The sequence below is a fragment of the Hemitrygon akajei genome, chromosome 17 (genome assembly GCF_048418815.1).
Source record: "Hemitrygon akajei chromosome 17, sHemAka1.3, whole genome shotgun sequence".
Classification (NCBI taxonomy): Eukaryota; Metazoa; Chordata; class Chondrichthyes; order Myliobatiformes; family Dasyatidae; genus Hemitrygon; species Hemitrygon akajei.
The window spans coordinates 88342949-88360787 of record NC_133140.1 but is presented as its reverse complement, the minus strand read 5'-3'; the positions used below and the strand labels follow the sequence as shown (position 1 = coordinate 88360787).

The following is a 17839-nucleotide window of genomic DNA, read 5'->3' as shown; positions in this document are numbered from 1 at the left end:
CTCGGTGGAATGAGTCTCTGGCTGAATGTACTGCTGTGCCTAACCAGTACATTATGGAGTGGATGGGAGACATTGTCTAAGATGGCATGCAACTTGGACAGCATCCTCTTTTCAGACGCCACCGTCAGAGAGTCCAGTTCCACCCCCACAACATCACTGGCCCTACGAATGAGTTTGTTGATTCTGTTGGTGTCTACTACCCTCAGCCTGCTGCCCCAGCAAACAACAGCAAACATGATAGCACTGGCCACCACAGTCTCGTAGAACATCCTCAGCATTGTCTGGCAGATATTAAAGGACCTCAGTCTCCTCTGGAAGTAGAGACGGCTCTGACCCTTCTTGTAGACAGCCTCAGTGTTCTTTGACCAGTCCAGTTTATTGTCAAATGTTGCAATATTGACAAATGATGCAATAGCCACAGCTCTACATACTGTCCTTACACATCTGGAGAAGAAGAACGTTTATGTGAGAATGCTGAAACACCATAGTTCCATTGAGGTTTGACAGGAAGCTCAGAGACCTTGGCCTTGACCCCTGCTTTGTGCAGCTGGATCCTGGACTTCCTGTCGGGTCGCCAGCAGGTGGTAAGAGTGGGCTCCCTCACCTCCAGCCCTCTGACTCTTAACACAGGAGCCCTCAGGGCTGTGTATTAAGTCCTTTCCTTTACTCCCTGTATACCCAGGACTGTGTCACCACCCACAGCTCTAATCTGCTAATTAAATTTGCAGACGATACTACATTGATTGGCCTAATCTCAAACAATAACGAGGTGGCCTACAGGGAAGAAGTCGTCTCTCTGACACAGTGGTGTCAAGAAACCAACCTCTCCCTCAATGTCTCAAAAACAAAGGAGCTGGTTGTGGATTACAGGAGGAGTAGGAGACAGACATCAATGGTCTGGAGTTGGGAGGGTACATAGCTTTAAGTTCCTTGGCATCCACATTGCCGGGACCTCACGTGGTCTGTACACACCAGCTGTGTAGTGAAAAGCACAACAGCACCTCCTTCACCTCAGACGGCTGAGGAAGTTTGGTATGGGCCCCAAATCCTGATAACTTTTTACAGGGGCACAGTTGAGAGCATCCTGATTGGCTGCATCACTGCCTGGTATGGGAAATGTACTTCCCTCAATCGCAGCATCCTGCAAAGAGTGGTGTCGTCAGCCCAGCACATCTGTAGTTGTGAACTTCCCATGATTCAGGACGTTTACAAGGACGGGTGTGTAAAATGGGCCAGAAGGATCATTGGAGACCCAAGTCACCCCAACCACAAACTGTTCCAGCTGCCACCATCTGGGAAATGGTATTGCAGTTTAACAGCCAGGACCAACAGGCTCCGGGACAGCTTCTTCCACCAGGCCATCAGACTGATTAACTCACGCTTTGTTAACATTGACTGTTCTATTTATTATAAATTACTATGATTGCATATTTAGATGGAGACATAACATAAAGATTTTTACTCATGTATGTGAAGGATATAATAAATAAAGTCAATTCAATTTCTGTGTTGTGATCCCAGGGAGAACATGGAAAACCCACTCAGATCTTTGGTGCTGTCTTTCTGTGATCACGTGGGTTTCCTGCAGGCACTGCAGTTTCCTCGTCTCAAACATGAGATAAACCTAAGACATAGGAGTGGAATTAGGCCATTTCGCCCATCGAGCCTGCTCTGCCATTCCATCATGGCTGATTTATTCTCCCTCTCAGTTCCATTCTCCTGTAATCTTAGACCCTCTGACTAACCAAGAACTTGTCAACCTCTGCTTTAAATATAAATGACTTGGCTTTCACAGCTGTCCACGGCAATGAATTCCGTAGATACACCACCCTCCTCATCTCTTTCTTTTCAGAACATTGGTTAAGGTGCTTGTTTTTTGAGAAATCACCTGATGACCACAGAATGGATTCATTCTGGTTCTCTCACAGATCACCAATTAATTGTTCCACAAGTCATAGTTAGCCTTGGAACCTAGGCCTCTGTTTGCTAGAATCACACCACTCACGTATGTCACAGTAACGTAGCAGTTCAGCTCAGGCATCAGAGTTCAGAGTGCAATTCCAACACTGTCTATAAGAAACCTGTAAATTTTCCTGTGAGTTTGTGGGTTTCCTCCAGGTTCTCCAGTTCTCTCCCACAGTTCAAGGACGTACTGGTTAGTAGGTTAATTGGTCATTGATAATTGTCCTGTGAGTAGGTTCTGGTAAAATAGGTGGGTTGCCAGGCGGCACAGGTCATTGGGCTGGAAGGGCCTGTTTTGCACTGTATCTCTGAATAAATAAAGTGTATAGTTTTCCTTTTTTGTGTGTCATGCATTTCTAACCAGACAAGTCTGTTCAAAATGTAATAATTATTGCTTCATTAAATGTTAACAATCTGGGCACACCCAGGTCTTTAACACCCCAATTCTACCAGTGCAATTTTGCCCTCATGCCATTTCTCCAGGGGCCGTGAGTTCCTGACACAAAGGGCCAATTTGTAGTGTAGCTGTTCCTGGGGACTGGTGAAATGAGCTGAACGTCACTGCTTTGTTCCTGCCTCCTCGCCCATTAATCAGCCTTGGTCTATAAGCAGTCTCGGTATAGACAGCAATGTGAGGGTGCAGTTTCTATCACCATCCTCTGTGTTTTCCCCTGCTCCTCCCATCTATGTTCAGCTCAGTCCTTAAATATATACAGGTGTCCCCTGATTTTCGAATGTTCGCTTTACGATAACTCGCTGTTATGAAAGACCTACATTAGTACCTGTTTTCGCTAACCAAAGAGGATTTTCGCTTTTACGAAAAAAAGATGCCTACTTTATACGTGTGTTTACCCCAAGAAAGACTACAATATCTGTGAAGCCTTGTGCGGGCAATTGTTTGCGCATGTGTGTACGTGCCAATTTTTTTTCTCCAAATCCTCGCTGTATTGATAAGTGAAACTACACTGTACCTACAATATTTCTACTTTATATAGAGTGTATATTTATCATATCATTCCTGCTTTTAATATATGTTAGTGTTATTTTAGGTTTTATGTGCTATTTGGTATGATTTGGTAGGTTATTTTTTTGGGTCTGGGAACGCTCAAAAATTTTTCCCATATAAATTAATGGTAATTGCTTCTTCGCTTTACGACCTTTTGGTTTACAAGCGGTTTCATAGGAATGCTTTACCTAGCCTTTACTAGTGGGGGAAACCTGTAGCCTTTAAAATGACAACAATTTGGCTAGAGAAGGTAAAGATAGTATGAGGTGAAAGGAGGAAACTTCCGTTGTTGACAAACAGCAGTAAGCCTGAGGATTGGAGAAGTTTCGTGGTTCAATGGAGGACCAATGCTGATAAACAAATGGAAAGAGTATGAGGAATCAAACAAAGCATAAGAGACAACTTTTCTAAAGATATAAAATGCAAAAAAAGCAAAAGTTAAAATGGGTTCCTGCAAAGAAAGTATTTTTAAATTTCTTTCTTATTTTTTGATTCAGCAGCAGCCACTGCTACTTTCTCATTACCTGTCAGAGTCCCCTTATGTACCGACACTCCTGTGCCTAGCGTCACTTTATTGACATACAATCAATCTACGTATATAAACTATCTTAAGTATTTATATTATGATATTAGTATTTTTTCTCAGCTCAAGCTAGTAAATCCTATGGTGCAGACGTAGCCAAGCATACTCATTTCTCAATTGCTAAGACTATTCGGACTATTCTAGTGGTGTTTAGTATTGTGGCTTTTTGAAGATTTACATAGATATTACTGTGTAGCCCTACTTGTTTCATGCTATTGTGTTGTGACTTTGGAATGGTACCAGTTGTAAATATTACCTTTGGGACAATGTATACCTTGTTCATGTTCTGAAGTCTTAAATTTCCTCTTTTAATTTGGCATGCTTTTGGTGTTTTCACTTAGTGATTTCTGTGGGTTATGTGTGTTTGTATGTATATCTATTAAGTAAGTCTTTCTTGCTTGTTTATCCTGTATTATTATATCAGGATGGCTATTATAGATTGTCCTATCTGTAATAACCGATCGGTTATAATATAACTTGTCGTATTCTAACTCTCAAACTGGATCAGGTATATATTTACAGTAAAGTCTGGTTTCTTTTATAAGTGTATTTTAAAACAAGGTTTTGATGAATGATGTTCGCCAATTGATTATGCCTGTGTAAGTAATCAGATTGAGTGAAACTGCTACAGGATCCTGTGATGTGTTGGATTATAACTGGTTTTTCTTGGCATTTTCTATATCTATCATCTTGTGTTTGTTGGTCTTTTATTAAGTATTTTATGATAATTTTTGGGTTAACCACCTAGTCCTATATTACCACAAGGAACCCTTCTGTTTCTGCAAAGAGGTCTCCAACTCTGAGCTAGGCATTTGACGCTTCCTTGTCAACATCTAGTATGCTCAGATTGTGGGAATGTCTTCCATGGAGGGTCATGCTCTTCCATTGGTTAACTTTTTTTTCATTAGTGATAATTTCTTCATTTTTCTGCGGTGTGGTCTCATTTAAGTTTAGTGGTGTATACATATTTATCAGAATCGAATATGCTTGTGGAGTGCTGAATCCTGATTTCATTGATGAAAATATATCCTAGTAAGTTTTATCTGACTATTGTTATTCCTCTTTCCCCCTTCTGTCCTAGGTAATGTTAATCCAAGTGCATTCAAGCTTACGTAATGTTTTCTGAATTTTGTAATTTCAGTTCTTATTTTTCTTTCGAAATTTTCCAGATCTGTTTCGGACCCAGGTATTATACCAAATGATTATGTTAATGTAGGTATAGCGAAAATGCTTACCGCCATTGTTGTATTTTTACTGTTGAGCTCTGTTTAGACTTTCTAAGCATTAAATTCTGTCAAAAGATTTTCCTTTATTTTCTTTCCTTCTTGATATCCCATACACTTATGTTTCATATTCATTCATCTGTTGTATCCTGCTGCTCTGTTTTGTATTCTGTTAGCTCTATTGCACTTTTCTTTGTTTAGATGTTTTGCATTTATTCAAACCAAAGTTCATGTTTATATCTTTTGAAAATAGTTCTACAATTTGAATTAATTGCTTTAGCTTTACTGATGAAGGAACATATAATTCCAAATCATCCCACGTATAGAAGATGTGTTAAAGTATAGCTCATTTCGTTATTTCTGATTTGATACCCAGTTTTCACCTGATTCATTAAATTAAACCATAAGGTATAGAAGCAGAATTAGGCCTTTTGGCCCACCGAGTCTGCTCTGCCATTCAATCATGGCTACCCTTTTTTCTCCTCCTCAGTCTCACACCCAAGCCTTCTCCCCATAACCTTTGATGCCTTGTCCAATCAAGAACCTGTCAAGCTCTGCCTTAAGTACACCCGGCGACCTGGCCTCCACAGCAGCCTGTAGCAATAAATTCCAAAAATTCACCACCCTCTGGCTAAAGAAATTTCTCTGCATTTGTTTTAAATGGACACACCCCATCTTGAGGCTGTGCCCTCTTGTCCGAGACCCCCCCCCCCCCCCCACCGTGGGAAACATTCTTTCCACATTTACTATGTCTAGGCCTTACAACATTCGAAAGGTTTCAATGAGATTCCCCCCTCATCCTTCTAAATTCCAGCAAGTACAGACTCAGAGCCATCAAACATTTCTCATTTGATGACCCTTTCATTCCCAGAATCATCCTTGTGACCCTCCTCTGAACCCTCTCCAATGCCAGCACATCTTTTCTTAGATGAGAAGTCCAAGACTGTTCCCAATATTCAAGGTGAGGCCTCATCAATGCTTTGTAAAGCCTCAGCATCACATCTCTGCTCTTGTATTCTTAACCTCTTGAAATGAATGCTAACATTGCATTTGCCTTCCTCACCACCGACTCAACCTACAAGTTAACCTTTAGAATATTCTGCACAAGGACACCCAAGTCCCTTTGCGTCTCAGATTTTTGGATTTTCTCCTCATTTGGAAAATAGTCTGCACATTTATTTCTACTAAAGTGCATGACCATGCATTTCCAACATTGTATTTCATTTGTCATTTTGTAACCCATTCTGCTAATCTGTCTAAGTCCTTCTGCAGCTTGCCTGTTTCCTCAACACTACCTGCCCCTCCACCAATCTTCGAATCATCTACAAACTTGGCAGCAAAGCCATCTATTCCATCATCTAAATCGTTGACATACAGCATAAAAGGTAACGGTCCCAACACCGACCACTCCGGAACACACTGGTCACTGGCAGCCAACCAGGAAAGGATACTTATATTCCCACTCGCTGCCTCCTACCAATCAGCCAATGCTCTAACCATGCCAGTAACTTTCCTTTAATGCCATGGGCTCTTAACTTGGTAAGCAGCCTCATGTGTGGCACCTTGCCAAAGGCCTTCTGAAAGTCCAAATATACAACATCCACTGCATCCCCTTTATCTATTCTACTTGTAATCTCCTCAAAGATTCCAATGGGTTCGTCAGGCAAGATTTTTCCTTAAGGAAACCATACTGACTTTGTCCTATTTGTCCTATCCTGTGTCACCAAGTACTTCAGAACCTCATCCTTAACAATTGACTCCAATGTCTTTCCAACCACTGAGGTCAGGCTAACTGGTCTATAATTTCCTTTCTGCTGTCTTCCTCCTTTCTTAAAGAGTTGAGTGACATTTGCAATTTTCCATTTCTCCAATGATTTTTTGAAAGAACATTACTAATACTAATTTCAGAACCCTAGAGTTCACTGGTCCAGGTGACTTATATATCCTTGGGTCTTTCAGCTTTTTGAGCACCTTCTCTTTTGTAATAGTAACTGCACTCATTTCTCTTTCCTTCAACATCTGGCATACTGCTGGTGTCTTCCACAGTGAAGACTGATGCAAAATACTCATTTAGTTCATCTGCCATCTCCTTGTCACCCAGTATTGCCACCCAGCCTAAGAGAGGATTCCCTTTGCACAAGGAACTTGGCCCTTTCTATACCCTTCAAGACTTCTTTCTCTAACATCTTCCAGACAGACATGTTTCTCAACATATCTACTGTCAAGTCTCTGGTTTTGAGAACTAAGTTCTAAAACATTTCTGTGGACTGGTTCACTTGTACTTTCAAACATTCCCACATCCTAGACTAACTTCAGTATATCTTAGAAACTTCCATCGTGTATTATACATTTTACCATATTTCCAGTGTAATTAAATTTAACTCTTACAGTCCCTCACAAAATTATATTGGAGAATAGAATATAGTGGAGAAATTAAACAAACATTCATTCTCTGTCAGTTGAAGGCACACAATACTTCTCCAAGAAATAGTGGGGAAACAAGATGTCCAGTGTGACTGAGGAGCTGAAGTAGAATGACTAAAACTAAAAGTGGTGAAATTAATGGGACTAAAAGCTAACAAATCTCTTGGATGTAATGACCTGCACACCAAGGTTTAGAAAAAGATGGTACTGGAAATGGGTAATTTGATTGTGAACTTCCAGAATTTATAGAACTTTTGGGCGGAATAGTCGTGTTATGGTCAGCTTAATGCTATTACAGTGCCAATGACCTGGGTTTAATTCTGCAGCTGTTTGTAAGGAGTTCGTGCATTTTCTATGTGACTCTGTGAGTTTCCTCTGAATTCCTCTCACATTTCAAAGATGCACTTATTCATTGTTAATTGGTCACATGGGCAGCATAGGATTGTTGGGTTGGAAGAGCTTATTACCATTCTGTATCTCTAAATAATTTAAAAAAAACAATAATTTTAGAACAGTTCCCACAGACTGGAAAGTAGCTGATGTAACCCAGCTAATTTAAGAAAGAAGAGAATAAACTGAAATATAATATTAGGGAAGAACAATTCTTGAATCTATTATGAAGGAAGTGGTAACTGTGAGTTTGAAAATATAAATAGATTTGAGAAGAACCAAGTTGAAATTAAGAAAGGAAGTTCAGGTTGGGCAAATGTTAGCTCTTTGAAGATTGTAGTTAACTGAATAAATAAGGGAGAACCAATGGGTGTTCGTGGACTTTCAGAAGGGCGATAATGAGGTTACATGAGATTACACTGAACCAGTGAGTGTGGGGGAGAGTAATCAGAATCAGGTTTAATGTCACTGGCATATGTCATGAAATTTGTTATGCAGCAGTAGATTAAAAAAAACTAAATTACAGTAAGAAATGTGTGTGTGTATATATATATATATATATATACATATACACATATATACAAAAATAAAATATGTATATATATATAAAATATGTATGTATATGTTAAATTAAATAATGCAAAAAGAGGAAAAAAAGGTTGTGAGATGTTGTTGATGGGTTCAACGTCTATTCCGAAACTTGATGGCAGAGGAGTAAAAGCTATTTCTGAACCATTGAGTGTGAGTCTTCAGGCTCCTGTACCTCCTCCCAGATGGTAACAATGAGAAGGAGGCATGTCCTGGATGATAGGGGTCCTTAATGGTAGATACCATCTTTTTGAGGCATCGCTACTTGAATATGTCCTGGATTCTGGTGCCCATGATGGAGCTAGCTGAGTTTACAACTTTCCACAGCTAATTTTGATCCTGTGCAGTGCGATCTCCCCCACCTCTTTACGAGACAGTGATACAGCCAGTTAGAATGCTTTCCATGGTACATCTGCAGAAATTTGGCAGATATTCCATGCTTTCTTGGTGCCTAGGTTGAGATTGGCTAATGGAGAGTTAGCATAAACTGGTCTTGTCTTTCAAGCTGTAACTAATAGCATACTACAGTGTTTATTCTGTCATGTAAGTTGTGTAGAATTCATGTTAATTTATATATTAACTTATGCTTGTACATATTGTGCTCAGTTCTGGTCCCATCATTATAGGAAGAATGTGGAAGCTTTAGAAGAGGTGATTTAACAGAATGCTGCCTTGACTAGAGATTCTATCTTATGAAGATCCATTGAGTGAGCTGGAGCTTTTTCTTTGGAGCGAAGGAGGAGGAGGAGAGGTGACTCAATAGAGATGTATAAGATCATGAGGCATAGAGTGGATAGCTAGAGACTTTATCCCAGGGTGGAAGTAGCTGATATGAGGGGGCATAATTTTAAGGTGATTGGAGGAAAGTATAGGGGAAATATCAGAGTGTTGGGTGTGTGGAATGCACTGCCGGGGCAGTGGTAGAGACAGAAACATTAGGGACATTTAAGACTGGATAGGAACATGGATGATAGGAAAATGGAAGGCTGTGTAGGAGGGAAGGGTTTAGATTAATTTTCAAGTAAGTTGAAAGGTGAACACAACATCATGGCCTGTACTGTTCTACACTTTTTGTACTGTGCTGCAGCCACAAAAAGCTCACTGTCACACTCTAGGGATGTATGCTGATAGAGTAAACTTGACTTCTCATAGTGCCAGACTCCAGCTGCCTTGTCTGTATTAAAGATTTGGATATATCACTCTTGATCCTCCCATACCAGAGATACAAAAGCGGGAAGTGCTGTGTCTTCTGGGCAATGTAGACAGACATGACAAATGGAGAAGGGGGTGGGAGCCAGAGTGGGAACAGTTAGTGGAGAGGTTGTGGAGGCAGATGTTGGTAAGACCTCAGACAAAATTAGGAATTGAAAGGTTGAGCAAGGTGTGACAAAATCGAAAAGGGTGAATACAGGACTGAAGGTGTTGTATCTGAATGTGTGCAGTATACAGAATAACATAGATGAACTTGTAGTACAGTTGCAAATTGGCAGATATGATGTTGTAGGCATCACTGAGACATGGCTGAAAGAAGGCCATAGTTGGGAGCTTAGCATTAAAGGATATACTTTGTATCGAAAGGGTAAGAAGGAAGGCATAGGGGTGATGTGACTGTTGGTAAGAGATGGAATTACTTCTATAGAAAGGTTACATAGGGTCAGAGAATGTTGAATCTTTATGGGTGGAGTTTAGAAATTACAAGGGTAAACAATCCATTATGGGAATCATATGTAGGTCTCCAAATATCAGCCAAGATGTGGGGTTAAGATTGCAAAGGCAACTGGAAAAGGCATGTAATAAGGGTAATAGGGCACTTCAGTATGCAGGGGTATTGAGAAAATCAGGTTGATGTCAAATTGCAATTTGGGAATTTGGGAAAAAGAGGGAATTTGTTGAATACCAATGAGATGGCTATTTAGAGCAGCCTGTGCTTGAGCCTACACAGGGAAAGGCTATCTTAGATCATGTGTTGTGTAATAACCCAATTTTGATCTGCCTCCCCCACCTCTTTTCCAGACAGTGATACAGCCAGTTAGAATGCCCTCCATGGTAAATCTGGCAGGTATTCCAGGCTTTCTTGGTGCCTAGATTGAGATTGGCTAATGGAGAGTTAGCATAAACTGGTCATATTAGGTCTTATAATCTTATTATGGAGCTTAACATAAAGGTACTTTGCACCTGCCTTCACTGTGGAAGACACTAGCCGTGTACCAGAGATCAGTGAGTGTCAGGGAGCAGGAGTGAGTGTCTTTGCTATTACAAAAGAAAAAGTGCGAGGCAAACTCAAAGGTCTTAAGGTGGATCAGTCACTTGGATCAGACAGACTACATCCCGGGGTCCTGAGAGAGGTTGCTGAAGAGATAACAGATGCATTGGTCATGATCTTTCAAGAATCACTTGATTCTTCCATGGTCCCAGAGGACTGGAAGATTGCAAATGTCACTCCACTCTTTTAAGGGAGGAAGGCAAAAGAAAGGAAATTATAAACCAGTTAGCCTAACCTCAGTGGTTGGGAAAGTGTTGGAGTCCATTATTAAGGATGAGGATTTGAGGTATTTAATAAAATAAGTTAAAGTCAGCATGGTCTCTGTAAAGGGAAATTTTGCCTGACAAATCTGTTAGAGTTCTTTGAGGAAGTAACAAGCAGGGTGGACAAAGGAGAGGCAGTGGGTGTCACTTACTTGGATTTTCAGAAGGCATTTGATAAGGTGCCACACATGAGGCTGCTTAACAAGATAAAATCCTATGGTGATATAGGAAAGATGCGGACTTGGATAGCAGAATGACCAACAGATAGGAGGCAGTGAGTGGGAATAAAAGGGGCTTTTTCGGGTTGGCTGACAGTGACTAATGGTGTTCCTCGAGTCAGTATTGGGACTGCTGCTTTTCACATGGTTTGTCAATGATTTAGATAATGGAATTGATAGATTTTTGGCAAAGTTTGCTGATGATATGAAAGTAGTTGAAGAGGCAGGTAGTGCTGAGGAAGCAATGCAATTGCAGCAGGGCTTAGACAAATTGGAAGAATGGGCAAAAAAGTGGCAGATGGAATATAGTGTTGGGAAATGTATGATAATGCATTTTAGTAAAAGGAACAATAGTGCGGACTATTATCTAAATTGGGAGAAGGTTCAAACATCAGAGGTACATAGTGACTTTGGAGTCCTCATGCAAAACTCCCAGAAGCTTAATTTACAGGTTGAGTATGTGGTAAAGAAGGCAAATGCAATGTAGGCATTTATTTTAAAGAGAACAGAATATAAAAGCAAGGAGATAATGCTGAGCCTTTACAAGACTCTAGACAGGCTGCACTTGGAGTATTGTCAACAGTTTTGAGCCCCAGATCTCAAAAATGATGTGTTGTCATTGGAGAGAGTCCAGAGGAGGTTCACAAGGATGATTCCGGGAGTGAATGGGGTTAACACGTGAGGAGCATTTGGAAGCTTTGGGCCTGTACTCACTGGAATTTAGAAGAATGCAGGGGGATCTCATTGAAATGTACTCAATGTTGAAAGGACTAGACAGGGTGGATGTGGCGAAGATATTTCCTTTGGTGGGGTATCCAGAACTGGAGGCCACAGCCTCAAAATTGAGGGGCGACCCTTTAGAACAAAGGTGGAATTATTTTAGTCACAGGCTGCAGTGGAGACCAAATCTGTGGGTATATTTAATGCTGAAGTTGTTTGTTTCCTGATCGGTCAAGGCATCAAAGCTTATGGCGAGAAGGCAGGTGTATAGGGTTGAGTGGGATCTGGGATCAGCCATGATTGAATGGCAGAGCAGACTTGATGGGCTGAATGGCCTAATTCTGATCCTATGTCTTATGACCCTAGGATACACATTGGATAGGCAGGAAGGCAGAGCGGTTGACATTGCTCTGTTGGTAAAAAAAAGTTAAATCAAATCATTAGAAAGAGGTTACTTAGGGTTGGAAGGTGTTGAATTATTTTGGGCAGGGTAAAGGAACTGCAACTCCTAATAGGAGTTGTACACAGACCCCAACTAGAAAATGCATGCCAAATGACTATGTTACAAGACATGAGGGTCTTCAATATGCACATAGATTGGGAAAATCATTTTGGTGCTGGATTACAGAATGGGAAATTCGAGAGTGCTTTTAGAGCAACTTGTAGTAGAGCTCACTAGAAGATGACACAACCATGGCTAACAAGAGAAGTCAAAGCCAGCATGAAAGCTGAAGAGGGGCATATAATGGAGCAAAAATTAGTGGGAAATTAAGGATTGTGAGGCTTTTAAAAACTAACAGAAGGCAACTAAAAAAGTCAATAAGAAGGTAAAGATGGAATACAAAAATAAGCTAGCCAATAATATTAAAGAGGATGCCAAAAGTTTCTTCAGATACATAGTGTAAAAGAGAGGCGAGAATGGATATTGGACTGCTGGAGAGGTAGAGTGGAGAACAACGAAATAGTGGATAAACTGGATAAGTGTTTTGCATCTATCCACTGTGGCATACACTAGCAATATGGTGGAAGTTCTACGTGTTGGGGGCATGAAGTGTGTGAAGTTACCATAACTAGAGAGAAGGTTCTTGTGAAACTGAAAGGTAGATAAGTCATCTGGACCAGATGGTGTACACCCCAGAGTTCTGAAATAGGTGGCTGAAGAGACTGTGGAGCCATTAGTAATGATCTTTCAAGAAGCACTGGATTCTGGAATGGTTCTGGAGTGAAATTTGCAAATGTCACTCCACTGTTCAAGAAGGGCGAGAGATAGAAGAAAAGAAACTATAGGCCAAGTTTGTCTGACCTCAATGGTTGGGAAGATGTTGGTTTCGATTATTAAGGATGAGGTCTCAGGGTACTTGGAGGTACATGATAAAATAGGCCATAGTTATCATTGGTTTCCTCAAGAGAAAACTTGCCCGACAAATCTTTTGGAATTTTTTGAAGGAATAACAAACAGGATAGACAACAGAAAATCAGTTGATGTTGTGTACTTGGAATTACAAGTACTTACAATTACATGTACTGTAATTGATTTATTTATTTACAATTCAGTTTCTTTCTTCTATATTATGTATTGCATTGAACTGCTGTTAACAAATTTCACAATACATGCTGGTGATAATAAACCTGATTCTGATTTTGATTTTCAGAAGAAGTACCACACATGAGGCTGTTTAATGATTTATGAGATCATGATTTTACAGGAAAGATTCTAGTATGGATAAAGCACAGGCTGATGGGCAGGAGGCAGAGTGGGATTAAAGGAAGCATTTTCTGGCTGGCTGCCGGTGACTGGTGGTGTTCCACAAGGGTCCATGTTGGGACTGATTCTTTTTACATTATTTTTCAATGATTTGAATGATGGAATTGATAGGCTTTGTTGTAAAGTTTGCAGATGATATGAAGGTGGGTGGAGGGCAGGTAGTTTTGAGGAAGTAAGAAGCCACAGAAGGATTTAGACAGATTAGGAGAATAGGCAAAGAAAGGCAGATGGAATACGGTGTCAGGAAGTCAGGAACCACTTAGGTAGCAGAAATGAAAGGGTTGACTATTTTCTAAATGGAAAGAAAATACAAAAAATCTGAGACGCAAAGTAACTTGGGAGTCCTTTTGTAGGATTCCTTAAAAGTTAATTTGCAGCTTGAGTCTGTGCTGTGGAAGGCAAATGCAATGTTAACATTAATTTCAAGAGGACAAGAATATAAAAGCAAGAAGGTAATTTTGAGACTTCATGAAATACTAGGAAGGTCTCACTTGAAGTATTGTGAGCAGTTTTGGGCCCTTCATCTTCGAAAGGAGGGTGGAAACTGGAGAAGGTTCAAAGGAGGTTTACGAAAATGATTCCAGGATTGAATGGCTTGTCAAATGAAGAGCACCCCGGGCCTGTATTCTCTGGAATTCAGAAGAACGAGGGGTGACCTCATTGAAACCTATTGAATGGTGAAAGGCCCTGATAGAGTGGATGTGGAGAGGATGTTTTCTATGGTGGGAGAATCTTAAGACCAGCGAACACAGATGAGGAGAAATTTTGTTAGCCAAAGAATGGTGAATCTGTGGAATTCTTTGCCACAGGCAGCTGTGGAGTCAAAGTCTTTAAGTATACTTAAGGCAGAGGTTGATAGATTCTTCATTGGTCAGGGTATGAAGGGAAATGGGGAGAAGGCAGGATATTGGGGCTGATGAAATCAGTCATGATGCAATGATGGAACAGACTTGATGGGCCAAAGAAGCCTATATCTATGGTTTTATGGTCTCAAGAAATTTCTTTCCCAGAAGGCAAAACCCACAAAATACTGGAGGAGCTGAGCAGATAAAGCAGCTTCCATGTAAATGAGTAAATAGCTGATGTTTTGGGTCAAGAAATGTCAATCAGTTATTCACTTCCATAGATACTGCCTGAGCTGAGTTCATCCGGCACCTCATGTGCTTTGCCTTGGATTTTCAGCATCTGCAGATTTTCTCGTATTTGTCACTTTCCTGGAAAGATGGTGAATCTTTGGACTTCTCTACGTATGGGCCTATGTTCAGGATTGATTGTGTTTAGATATTAATACCACTGTAACATGAAGTTAGCATAGGAAAGTGGTGCTCAGGTAGAATGTTAGGAATGAGCTGCTCATAACTCTGGTTCTTAAACAATCTGTTAGGGCTGCCAAACCTTTCAAAGTTCTTAGTCAGTTTATATCAAAGTATGTATATGTCACCATATACTACCTTCAGATTCATTTTCTTGCGGGACTTTGCATTCATATAAAGAAATACAATGGGATTTATGAAAACTATATAACAAAGACTGACAAAATAGTGCAAAAGAGAACAAATCATGTAAAATAATACATTCAAAATGTAAATAATACTGAATACATGAGTTCAGAATCTTGAAAGTGAGTCTGTAGTTTGTGGAATCAGTTCAGTGTTGAGGTGGTTCAGGAGTCTGATGGTTGAGGGGTAATTGTTCCTGAATCTGGTGCTGTGGGACACAAGACCACCCTTCCCGATGGTCATAGTGAGAATGAACATGGCCTGGATATTGGGGATCTTTGATCATGCATTCTGCTTTCCTGTGGTAGTTCTCCTTGTAGATGTACTCAGTGATGGAAAGTGCTTTGCCTGTGATGGACCGGGCTGCATTAGTAGACATTTCTGTTTCTGGACATTGGTATTTCCATACCAGGCCATAGTGCAACCAGTCAGGATACTCTCCACTGTGCATCTAGTGAAGTTTATCTGAGTTTCAGATCTTTGTCAGCCATGGTGATTTCTTCTTGTGTCTTTTCAGATCGTGAGGAAATCTTCAAGTTCCTGTTGCAGTGTCGCTCTTGGGGCACGATACTCCCTGTATTGGAAGGATCACGCTTTATTAACTGGAGAAGAGGAGCCAGTCCATCAAGGGGGTCACTGAGACAAATGAGCGCGCAGCCTGTTATTTCAACCCACCCCCAAGAGAGCACCGGTCAGAATGGAGTGAGCGGTGCATCGCTCCAGAACACCAGCACTGGCAGTGGGAGTACCAATACCCACCAAGTGCCACAACTCAGCACACTCAACCCCACAGGGGGTGGCAAGGCCATGGCGCCGAGCAAGCAGAGCAAGAAGAGTGCAGTCCATAACAAGGAGAGCGAGGAATACCGGCAGCGGCGTGAGCGCAACAACCTGGCAGTCAGGAAGAGCCGGTTAAAGAGCAAGCAGAAGGCACGCGACACACAGCAGAGAGTCGACGAGCTGAAGGAGGAGAATGAGAGGCTCGAAGCAAAGATCAAACTGCTCACCAAGGAACTGAGTGTCTTAAAGGATTTGTTCCTGGAGTACGCGCATAGTTTTTCTGATAATGGGCACCCCTCATTTACTGAAGGCACTGGATCTGAGCAGGAGACTGGCAATGGGGAGCAGTAGGCTGGGGGCAGACACCCAGAGAAATCTTACAGAGAGGGGCCTTTACCTCAAACTCTCTAATTTAAGGTTTCATTGCACAATGATGCTTCTGTTGCCGAAATTCCTGTCACTTGGTGCTTGTGGTTGGAAGGAACTTGGGGCCTTGATGCAACAGAAGAACTGACTGTATCCAAATCATGAGCACACTCAAAACTGACAGATAGCACTAGCACCAATTCCCCTCAAGCTGCCAAATGTCCTCTCCTCATCCTCTTGACTTTTCCCTCATCCTTTCATTACACTGAAGGGACGGTATCAGGGCTGTCCATTCTCAAGTGCGTCCATCTCCCATTTCATCTCGTTCATTTTACTGGATGGAAACTTGTGAGCTGTAGCGTTCCACAGCAGAGAGATCTCACACACTAGGTTGTTAACATTGGCAGAACAGAAGAGGGCAGAGAGTCTCATACTGGGTACTAAGCCCCATTTCACTGTTTGCTCACATTGGCAGAACAGAAGAGGGCAGAGAGATCTCACACTGGGTACTAACCCCCTTTTCACCATCTCCTTATGGTAGCATAGTGGTTAGTGCAACACTGTGTGACAGCTCAAGGCATTCAGAGTTAAATCCTGGTGTCCTCTGTTGGGAGTTTGTGCATCTGCCCCATGACATGCATGGGTTTCCTTCCACAGTCCAAAGACGTACTGGTTAGTAGGTTAATTGGTCAATGTAAATTGTCCCATGAGTAGGCTAGTGTTAAGTCAGAGATTGCTGACACTGCAGCTCAAAAGGTTGGTAGGGGCTGTTCCACGCTGTAGCCCTAGTAGATACTGAGCCCCATTCCTCAAGGTTTGATCGTGTTGGTGGTACAGACCAGAGTAGACAGGTTCCACACTGGGTACTGAGTCCCATTCCTCAAGGTTTGCTCACTTTGGTGGTGCAAACTGGAGCTGCCAGACCTGTGTGCGCTGCATCACAAGCCCCTCTATCTGCACTGTTGGCCAGTGCACTTCCCAGCACTTGGCATGTCCAGGTAGTGAAGCTGTCTGGACTTGCTGGGTTGTTGATGGAGGCAACTCGGCTAGTTGAGATGGAGGGAAGTTATTGGGGGATCAGTGGTGATACCATTTCTAGATTTGTATGCCTGGAGATGTTTGAGGCTTGATGTAAGATTCTGCCCAGACATAATGTTGCTTCAGCTTCCATTATATCTGTGTTACTCATTGAAACCCCTACATGTGCCTCCTTTATTATCACATCCCAGCAGTTTCCTTTCTAACAAGTTGCAGCTTATCCAGACAGATCCTGATCCTGGAAATTATACCCTCAGAAGCAGCAGACTCTGCATTAAAATCACTTCGCTCAATCTGTTATGGTCGTTGTGTTCTTTTAAAGTTTGTGTTAGAACCCAAATAATTCCTTTGTGTAAGTGAATCAGAAAAATCAAATTTTAATGTATGCTTTCAAATAACAGAATGAAATGACCAGGATACCATATGCTGGACAATTTAAACCTATTCTATCCATTGCTGGTTAAGGTGAGTGATGCAATCTTCAGTTGTAAGAATGGAGATTAAAATACTAATGTTCACAAATGTATTTCTATCTGTGACATTGTTTGCATTGGGCAGTGAGTCTGGGCCAGCGAGCCAGGCACCTCCACTGGTGATTACAATTTAGTCTCTATATTTACATGGTCACTTCCTTATAGTAACTATTGACCATATCACTTTCACCAGGGTGTTGCCTGCATTTCTGGGACCTCAGTTACAGGAAGAGATTGGATTGGCTGGGCTTGATTTTACTGGAATAAAGGCTGAGAGG

General features: G+C 41.4%; 1 protein-coding gene across 9 annotated transcripts in view; it reads left to right on the top strand.

Annotated features, from left to right (window-relative positions):
- Window positions 1–17614, top strand: part of cebpg (CCAAT enhancer binding protein gamma) — an 80955-nt gene extending 63341 nt beyond the window's left edge. For all 9 annotated transcript variants that reach the window (XM_073070492.1, XM_073070491.1, XM_073070490.1 and 6 more), the window contains one exon: window positions 15422–17614. In XM_073070492.1, the coding sequence (XP_072926593.1) occupies window positions 15550–16035 (486 nt within the window). In that variant the 5' untranslated portion in view covers window positions 15422–15549 and the 3' untranslated portion in view covers window positions 16036–17614. The remainder of the gene's footprint in view (window positions 1–15421) is intronic.
- Window positions 17615–17839: the final 225 nt, after the last annotated feature.